At 45.5% G+C, this 10,544-nt stretch overlaps 1 protein-coding gene across 1 annotated transcript; it reads right to left on the reverse strand.

The window, feature by feature from the left end:
• Positions 1-6,563: 6,563 nt before the first annotated feature.
• Positions 6,564-10,525, reverse strand: CETN2 (centrin 2). The gene is made up of 5 exons (XM_024551137.4): positions 10,391-10,525; positions 9,315-9,473; positions 8,862-8,990; positions 7,601-7,738; positions 6,564-7,167 (listed from the first exon to the last, which is right to left on the reverse strand). Exons 1-5 carry the CDS (start codon positions 10,391-10,393, stop codon positions 7,078-7,080), a joined length of 519 nt encoding a protein of 172 aa, XP_024406905.1. The 5' UTR covers positions 10,394-10,525; the 3' UTR covers positions 6,564-7,077.
• Positions 10,526-10,544: the final 19 nt, after the last annotated feature.

The following is a 10,544-nucleotide window of genomic DNA, read 5'->3' on the forward strand; positions in this document are numbered from 1 at the left end:
ACCCCTGTGTTCTAGATGAGGAAACTGAGGCTCAAGGCAGTTGTCATGTCCCCCAAGGCCACAGCTGCTGAAAAGAACCATTGTGATTTGAACCAGGTATTAAGGCCTTTCTGAGCCTTCCTGAGCAAGGTAGTGGCATGAGGAAGATAGTACCACAAATCATCTTGGGAAAAGACAGCACAGAGAAAGCAGCTAAGAAGAAATTGCAGCAATCCAAATTTGGTTTGACGTGGTGACTTAAGAAATGAAAAAGGAAGGGATCAATCAGAGCAACTAGATGTTCAATACAAAGAAGAGAAAGGAAATGAAAATGGCATGCCTCAAAACTGTAGCAACCAGAAAGAAAAAATGGGAAATGTTAAGGGGAGGCTCAAAGAGAAGACTGGGGGTCAGGAGGGAAAATTTAGAGGAGGGGTGACTTGGCTTACAGGTGTATCAAGTTCCCATGGTGATTTTTTTTAAATTTTATTGTTGTTCAAGTACACTTGTCTGCATTTTCTCCCAACACTCTCCCCACCCCAGCCATCCCCACCTCCGTCCCCTGATTCCAGCACCCCTGGTTATATACATGTGTCCTTTATAGCCATGGTGATGATTTCAGAAATGGGTCCGGTGTCCCTGTGAGAGTTTTAGGCACTGCTGATGTCATGACTAAGATGCTGTCACTGCTTCACAACTGCGATCAATTCAGGCTGACTAGTTTTGCTACAATTAAAGATGCACAATATCGAGAACCAAGATGGTGGCGTAGGTAGACACACTGCGCCTCCTCACACAACCAGAACTGACAGAAAATCGAACGGTAAGGAAGTCCGACACTAAGTAGATAAAAAAGAAAAATACATCCAGACCGGTAGGAGGGGCGGAGACGGGCACCAGGGCGGAGAGGACTCGCGTGGCCATGGCGGGACCGAGACTGGCGGAGTGTGGGACGAACAGGGCAGGCAGTCTGGCCACTACAGACCCTGCGGCCCCACATTCGCACACAGATAAACCCAGAGGGCCGGACTCAGAGTGGCGGAGAATGGGGCAGGCAGAGCGGCGGGTAGCACCCCGTGGCCCCACACTCGCTCACAGATAAACCAGGACGAACGGCGGGGAGCGAAGCAGACTGCGCAACCCAGGGCTCCAGCGTGGGGAAATAAAGCCTCAAACCTCTGATTTCAAGAGCCCGTGGGGGTTGCGGCGGCAGCAGGAGAGACTCCCAGCCTCACAGGAGAGGTCGTTGGAGAGACCCACAGGGGCCTGGGGCGTGCACAAGCCCACCCACTCGGGAACCAGCACCAGAGGGGCCCAGTTTGATTGTGGGTAGCGGAGTGAAAGACTGAGGTCCAGTGGAGAGTGGAGCGGGTGCCATTGCTCCCTCTCGGCCCCTCCCCCACGTACAGCATCACAGCGCAACAACCAGCGTTACCCCGCCCCGGGGAACACCTAAGGCTCAGCCACTTTAACTAACAGACGCGCCAAGACACACACACAAAAAAAAGTGGCCCAAATGACAGAACACTTCAAAGCTCCAGAAAAATTACAACTAAGTGAGGAAGAGATAGCCAACCTATCGGATGCACAGTTCAAAACACTGGTTATTAAGACACTCACAGAATTGGTTGAATTTGTTCGAAAACTAGATGAAAAAATGAAGGCTATGCCAAGAGAAACAAAGGAAAATGTATAGGCAACCAATAGTGATGCGAAGGAAACTGGGACTCAAATCAATGGTGTGGACCAGAAGGAAGAAAGAAACATCCAACCAGAAAAGAATGAAGAAACAAGAATTTGGAAAAATGAGGAGAGGCTTAGGAACCTCCAGGACATCTTGAAACGTTCCAACATCCGAATTATAGGGGTGCCAGAAGGAGAAGAGGAAGAACAAAAAATTGAAAATTTATTTGAACAAATAATGAAGGAGAACTTCCCCAGCCTGGCAAAGGAAATAGACTTCCAGGAAGTCCAGGAAGCTCAGAGAGTCCCAAAGAAGCTGGACCCAAGGAGGAACACACCAAGGCACGTCATAATTACATTACCCAAGATCAAACAGAAGGACAGAATCTTAGAAGCAGCAAGAGAAAAGGAGACAGTTACCTACAAAGGGGTTCCCATAAGACTGTCAGCTGATTTCTCAAAAGAGACCTTACAGGCAAGAAGGGGCTGGCAAGAAGTATTCCAAGTCATGAAAGGCAAGGGCCTACACCCAAGATTACTCTATCCAGCAAAGCTATCATTTAGAATGGAAGGGCAGATAAAGTGCTTCTCAAATAAGGTCAAGTTAAAGGAGTTCATCATCACCAAGCCATTATTATATGAAATGTTAAAAGGACTTATCTAAGAAAAAGAAGATAAAAAATATGAACAGTAAAAATGACAGCAAACTCACAGTTATTAATGACCACACCTAAAACAAAAACAAGAGCAAACTAGGCAAACAACTAGAACAGGAACAGAACCATAGAGATGGAGATCACATGGAAGTTTATCAATAGGGGATTGGGAGGGGGAGAGAGGGGGGAAAGGTACAGAGAATAAACAGCATAAATGATAGGTGGAAAATAGACAGGGGGAGGGTGAGAATAGTGTAGGAAATGTAGAATATATTAATTTTACATTAATATGTAGAATATTATAAGTATGACCCATGGACATGAACTATAGGGGGGGAATGTGGAAGGGAGGGTGTGGGCAGGTTGGAGTGGAGTGAGGGGGTGGAAATGGGACAACTATAATAGCATAATCAATAAATATTTTTTAAAAAGATGCACAATATTCCAGCAGCTTCTAGAATATAGGATGTGGAGCCGAGCAGGTCATGAGACATGGAATGGAAGAGGGAGCCAGTTGCTGTAAGACACATCACAGCGGGCATGGAAGACTCTAAAAGAGTAGTTTTGGGACTGTGGGGAACTTGGCATCATGTGGGAGTGCCATCCAGGAGCAAGCAGTTCTAATCAAACCAAAGAGTGACTAAGTGCATAGCGGAATGACTACTGGCTGTTTACTATGGAGGAGTGACTGAGTTGTCAGCATCACCAAAGTATTGTTTGGAATGTATTACTCCCTTTGAGTGTGCTGCCAAAAATCCTAGTATTTGAAAGTGATGAAAACAATAATTTAAAATCTGAGGGTGAAAAGACCTCAAGAGGGCCCCTTATGGTGATCAATGTGCATTTATTTCCACCCTTCAGTGTTCAGTCAGCAATCTGGGTCCAGCTGCTCTTCCGTGTCTGAAAGGATAGGATCTGAGTTGCCTCCCTTCTTTAAACAACTTCCTTAGATAGAATCTACTTATCTCAAGCCTGAGTATGGCTACCAATGAATCCAGCCATTCCTAGTGGTTGAAACAGTTTGGAACAACAAAAAAAGACTAATCCACCAGAGAGTTCATTCAAGGAAGCTTGAAATGTTCTTGAGTTACTAGGGAGGAACGCAAGGCCTCACAGGAATTGAGTTCTTCTCCCACCCCATCTCTATCACCTTCCCTCTCCTAAATCTTCCATTCCCTCCATCTGCCTATATCTCCCCACATCCTCATAGTAACTGACTCTATCTACTCCTCTATCCCCTACACCTCTCTGTTCCAGCTTTATAAAAAGGCACTTCTGCTCCCTCACCATCCACATTCCTGCCACCTCCCTATGACTCTCTGGTCCATCTTACATCAACTAATAATGGCTCCCTCTCCTTCCCAACATCCAGTCAACATGAAATGCCCCCTTTTACTCTCCATCTCCCCACGCTCATATACTTTTCTACCATACCTACAGGAACTAACCTCCACTCTTTCCCCTCAACTACACCTGCATATTTCTCTCTGGTCAAGCTCCATATGAAGGTAACTTTCCTCCCTCTTCCTCTCCCTTACCCTCACCCCCCATGAAGCCCTCTGGTTCATCCTGTGGTAAACAGATGTCTGTGCTCTCTGTGTCAAAATCCCACCCCCATTCCACAACAGCTCTCTGCTCAGGCTGAACATGAACTAACACCTGCTCCCTCCTCTTCCCCATCACCCCCAAAGCCCCTACAGCTCTGGTTCACCTGCACATGATCTAACTTTTGCCCCGCTTTTCTCCCCCTCCTCCCAATCACTCTTTTCTGCCCACAGGGATGACTTCAGTCCCTCTACTTCTCAGTCCCATCTCACTCCCCAATATCTTGCAGGTCCATCCTCAACTGAAATAAACTCTTCTATCTCTCCACTCTACACCCCCTACATCTCTCTGGTCCACCCACAGATGCTTATCCCTATTCCCTCTCTCTCCCTGCCCATCTCATCCGCCCTCTCTAGCACTGTAAATCATCCCCATGAGCTGACCTGCCCTGCCTTTTTCTCCCTAACCATCCCCACACCCCACCTCAGATTTCACCCAACCACTCCGCCTACATCTCCCTGGTCCAGCCCCACAGAAACTAACCTCTTATATTTCTCCACATCCCACCCCATCTCTCCATCTCTTGGTCCAGCCCCACAAGAGAGAACCTCTTCCCCCTTCCCCACATCACCCTCCACTCACTCTACAACTCCCTGCATCATCTTCACCTGCAGTGACATCTCCTACCATTCCCTCTCCATCCCTCTCATCCCTTCTATCTGCTCCAGTTCTACACAAACTGACCCCAGACCTCTCTCTATCCACATACTCCCATCCCCTTGCAATTCTCTTTTCTGCCTCCACATGAATGGGCCCCAGCTTCCTCCCTGTCTCCATCTTCCTGAACCCACTGTGACTCTGTGCTCCTGCCCTCATCTACTGATTCTGTGTCCCCATCTCCTCCACTGAGCAACTGCCAACCTATCTTAGAATGGCTGCTGGGCACAGATATGGCCATCAGCTTTTGCTAATTTTTATCCTCAGAGATGTTACTTGTCACTCTCCCTTCTCTCAAGAGATTCGTGGCTTTCAGTTATGCAAACATCAACCCAAAAACATGTTTCCAGGGTGATAGTCAACAGTAAAATGGGAAGTAGGGCCCAGTCTTTTCACTCCTTTCCAATATTGTCTGTCTTTTATCAGATCATATGCCTGTTATTAGAAAATAGCAATGTGACAAAGGTCAAATCCTCCCAAGAAATGCTGTCAACTCAACTTTGTGGACAGAAATGCTGTCAATTCAACTTCATGGACCCACCTTTAACAACAACGCTTAGGTGACAACCATACCAAAGGAATGATAGTGAAAACAAACACTCTGAAATGCCTCCTTCTTAGACACTGTGAAGCCAGGTCCTTTATATATATTTTCATTGGACCCCCAGCAATTCTAAGTTAAGCACAACTCTTGTCCCCATTGTACAGACAAGGAACCCAAGGCACCCAGACAGGTGGCTTGCTCCAAATTACCCAGCCAGGAAATGGTGGAGCCTGTGTGAGAACCAAGTTCTGAGGCTACTCTGGGCTCCCCCTGCCACATACCCTGGTGTTTCTCAAAGAGCAGTCCCTCTATAGGAGACTCATGGCTGGGGGGTGGGAGCAGTCTTCCAGGATGCCAGTGTTCAGGGACTGAGGCCCAGGGTGATGCCTCTTTAACATGCTCCCCACCTAGGGTTGCTGGTTGAAATACAGGACACCCAGGTAAGGTGGAATTTCAGATCAATAATGAATAAGTCAGCAGCAAAGTCCAAATGGGATATACTTGTACTAAAAAAATTTTGTTGATTTGAATTTCAAATTGACCTAGGTTTTGGGGTTTTTTTTTCTTATTAGCTAAATCAGGTGACCCTACCTCAGTTTGGACTAGAATGCCGCCTCAGTTTGAAATCCATTCTCTCTCTACCCTGTGTGAGTATAGGAGCATTACATCCTTGTCTGTTTTCCATCCCCCCTGCCTATTCATGCTCCCCATCCTCAGCCTGGGGCAGAGAGCTTATTGCCATCTGCCAGGTTTTCTGTTATAAGTCATCCTGTGTAGGACCAGGAAGGAGCTGAACAAGGTCACCCAGCTCATTCTGATGCCAATATTCTGAGACACCAACCAGCAAATAAACTGACAAGAGGTTGGCTGAAATAAACCAACTGTCATAATAACCTGGCTTTCCCCTATTTGTCCAAGCACAAATTACCAATAACTCTTTTTTGGCCTTACACTTTGCCAAAACTATATTTAGAGAATCATTTAGGTTTGTGTGAGATGGATTCTTCTAGTTTGCACACTGATAGGTTCCCAAGGCAAAAAATAAAAATTCATGCCAATAACAAAGGATTATTTCATTTTCTGTCCACAGGCTGGTAACGAGTTTGGGATCTACCAGGCTGCCTTCAATACAATGGTTTGGAACAGCGGTCCCCAACCTTTATGGCACCAGGGACCGGTTGTCAGGAGATTGAGCTCAGAGGAGCTTCACTTGCTTGCACGGCTGCTCACCTCCTGCTGTAGAGGGGGCCTGAGAGCAGAGATAGGAGGTGGAACTGGGGCGGGGCTGGGAGGTAAAGCTCAGGCAAACTTCACTGGGGCCCAGTTCTTAACAGGCCATGGGCCAGACCAGTACCAGTCCATGGCCTGGGGTTTGGGAACCCCTGATTTAGAAGATTAATTCATAGTCAAGTCTAAAGAACTCATTCTTAGACAAAAAAAAAGCTCAAAATAAGAAAGGTTTTATTCTTAAGACCAAACAAATAATAAAAACATATCCAAATGCAAGTGAGAAAGTTCACTGGATTTTTTTAAAACAGAAAGCTGTACTCAAGTGTCAGTGAAAACCAGAACCATCCAAGAGATGCCCATGGCTATGGTAGCACAGGTACATGTGCTTGTCTAGGAAGTCCTTCTGTGGTGGCATAAATGTGGGAATGCATGACAAGTGAAGCACTACAAGGCAGAACAGCAGGTGGGTGAAAGCTTTCAGACCCTTTACTCTAATGTGCTCTGGTTCTGCCTTGGGGAATTAGAGTAAGCAGCAGGTCAGCTCACAAAGAATTCTACTGTCAAACAACACATGCAAAAGTCTAAAACAGACGAGGTTGTTACTGAAGTTACACAGGGAGGTCAGTGGGGAAAACAGTTTCTGTTCTCAAAAACCAAGTTTCACATGATGGCAGGCACTAAATCTAGTGAGGTGTGCTTGCACTAGAAAAGAAGAGAATAATCTTAATAAAGGCTGGTCTTTTTCATGATGCGTAGGAACTCTTGCTCATTGACTTCTCCATCTCCATCTCGATCAGCTTCATCAATCATTTCCTGCATGACAGTAAGGATTCAGGTTAGATTAATGAAACTAAAATGTGACCAAGCAACAGGCTTTTATAGGCTACATGAATAGACAACTGTAGTCCGCCCAATGCAAATGCACTGCTTTTTATAATTGCTTGGTTCCTGAAAAGTTATCTGAAATCTAAGTCATACTTTGTCACACACACCACCTATAAGGGAGTTTGAGGGGGGATGACTAAAACCTAAAATTGTAAGTAAAACTGTCCATGTTTGTATTTTTCTGGGAGCAGGGTTCATAGCTTTATCACACTATCAAAAGAGAAATTAAGTGGTCAGCAGAGGGACAAAAAAACACTAGTTTTCCTTCAAAGCAGTGTACATATCGGAGAAAATATAACTCAGAAAAGTCACCCAGGGCTCCAAGCAGGAATTCTGGGTTCCAGTATGATGCATTACAAACCTGCAGCTCCTCATCAGTGAGATTCTCGCCCAACTCCTTGGCCACGCGTTTTAGATTGTTGAACGATATTGTCCCAGTTTCATCATCATCGAAAAGCTTGAAAGCCTTCAAGATTTCTTCTTTGGTATCTTTCTCAGACTTAACAAGCACAACATAAAACACATGGGTAGGAAAACACTGCAGTTACTCATGTCCTATAGCCCCCCACTACTGCCTAACCCCTCTGCCCTGCCTCCACATCATTGCATGGCCTCAGTGATAGCCTTCGTGACATAGGTCCTAGGTCACAGGGGATCAAGTATCACCCAGTGTAGAAAAAAAGAACAAACTCAATGATATCATACAAACCCAGAGGAACTTGATAAAGTACTGCCCTTAAACCATCCTTTCTGTACAAACCAGAAAAACTGGACTTGTTTTTAAAATATAGAAGGAGAGGGGTGGAGTTAAACTTAGGAGAAATATAGCTTCTTAAACTGGTGTTAGTCCACAAAGAAAAATATAGGTATGATTAGATTATTTCAAAGCAACAGAATTATTAGAGTATGAATAGACCTATGCCTTGGGACAGACACCTGAGATGCTAATGGAGATACTTTTCCACAGACCAGTAGAGTGCAGATGAGTCACACTAAGGAGGAGCTGGGATGCCAAAGAAAGAGCAATGGTCCAATGGGAACACACTTCCTGAGTGGGATGACACTCAGGGAAGTGAGGTGGGGTGACATATTATGGTCTCTCTTGACCCTTTGGACCCTTTACAAGAGCGACACTTGAGAGACTAAAGAATGGGTGAGCTAAGCCCTGGAAGTGCTAAAAGGCCAAATCCCCAGTGCAGCAACGGGTCCTCAGGCTAAGGCTGCCCAGAATAACAACTGGGGAAAGAAGAATTTCAAACTTTAAAGTATAGGGAATTCATCTTCTCAAAATGCAAGACACTGTAATATCATTGGTATTTATATGGTGTTTATAGGTTTTATTGCCCTTGGTTATCACATTGACACATCAGTTAGAGAAAGAGAATAGTAAAAAAGTGACAACAGTAGTACCTTCACTACTTAACAGAGGTAAAATGACTTCCTGTGACTTTGTGCCTTGAGGAAAGACAAGTAAAACTTAAGCACCCTAATTCTCAGTCACCAATACAATGCTTTTATCAGCTGAACTCTCCAGTTTCTATTAATGTTTCTTCAATGAAGATATTTTCATACCCAGATTCAAATTTGTCCATTGTGGGTAGAAAATATGCTGATTATCTTACCATTTTCTGAGTCATCACAGTCAAAAAGTCATTAAAGTTCATTTTTCCTGTCCCTTCCTTATCAATTTCAGTTATCATTTTCTTAATCTCTTCTTTCTTGGGTTCAAAGCCCAGTGCCCTCATTGCCACCTGCAATGAAAACAGGATCAATCATCTCAATACGCACATCTAAGTGGAGCAAGGGCAAACAGGACAGTGAGAGCATTAAGCCAGCATCTGAAACGGTCATGTTAAAATGGTTGGGAAACACTATAACATTAAGCACGTTGATATTTGCACTTACTTTATTTAATAACAGTTGGGGTAAGTAAAGCTAGGAAAACAGCACAGTGCCTTCTTCCCTTGTCATATTTTCCAGGGAGGAGAGGACAAAAGGGTAGAGTGGTGACAGGGAAAGAAGACACAGAGGCAAAGGAAAGGCAAGACAGCAGAGCAGGAATGTACAGGGCTTGCCTTAAGTTCCTTAACGTCGATAGTCCCAGTTGCATCAGTATCGAAAAGATCAAAAGCTTGCCGGATTTCCTGCACCTGCTCCGCAGTAAGCTCCGGCTTAGGACTCACTCTTTTTCGCTGGGCAGTCGATGTCATGTTTGCCTTCTTAAAGTTAGAGGCCTTTAGACGTTTTACAAACACATAAGCACAATATTATGTAATATAGTCCGTATTTTACATAAAATGAAGACAACCATATCTGTTTTTAAAATACTTTATACTAACCTATCCCAGAGCTTTGCTTAACTGTAGAGATAATTAGGGTTTACTGGGAAGGACAATGAATCTTTCTATGCACCTTTTTCCCTCTCTTTTTTAACTAGTTTGTAGAAGCAAGGAGATTCCTTGACCTTTTGGACATCCCTTATTGAAAATCATCCCGAAAGACAACTAGTTAGCTAAGGAGCAGATATTAAGCTCTCCCTGAATTTGAGGATCCTAATTCTAGAGATGTCCTTACAATGCCCACTCGCGGTACTCCACTTCCCTCTAAGTACTCTTTGTGACTACTTCCGATTTGGCCAAATATAAATCAGTTGTTAGGATGTATATTCTGTAAATACCGAATAACAAAACTCAATTCCATTGGCACATTTGTCTGTACCTTCCCCAAGAAGCCCAAAGCGTGTCCTGGATGGCCCTATATTTAAATTTTAAAATGCACGTTAACAAATGTCATCAACCTCCCCCAGCATCGTGTGGAAACTTTGGTAGAGCTTGGCGGCCAGGAGGCCAAGGTCTGAGAAGGGTCGGGGCTTTGGGGAACCCGAGTCTTCTTTACCCTGGTACTGGTCGCCCAGAGGGCCTGGGGAGCCAGAGGGGCGGCTGGGAGCCGGCTGTGGGTTAAGAGGAGCCAGCAGCGAATCACAGGCCCAGCAAGGTGGCTGGCGTCTCTTCCTCGCCCTTAGGAGAAAGATATCAGAGGAAGGAGGGGCGTGCCAAAGCCGAGAACTGCACAGGAAAGACTGCGGAAAGGCCGAGGCCTGTGAGGGGCTCAACCTCTGGGCAAGGGGCGCGACAGGAGGGCCGGCACTCACCATAACGAAGACTCTGCTACCTGTTGTTACGGCAACCGATGTACACACTAACTCGGCGCTGTTCCCGTCGCCCTGAGCGCGCCGCCCTGCTCCCCATTGGTGCTCCGCTCGCGGCCGCCACCGCCTCTCACCACACGCGTAGGGCTGCAATGGG

This window comes from Desmodus rotundus, chromosome X, assembly GCF_022682495.2.
Source record: "Desmodus rotundus isolate HL8 chromosome X, HLdesRot8A.1, whole genome shotgun sequence".
Classification (NCBI taxonomy): Eukaryota; Metazoa; Chordata; class Mammalia; order Chiroptera; family Phyllostomidae; genus Desmodus; species Desmodus rotundus.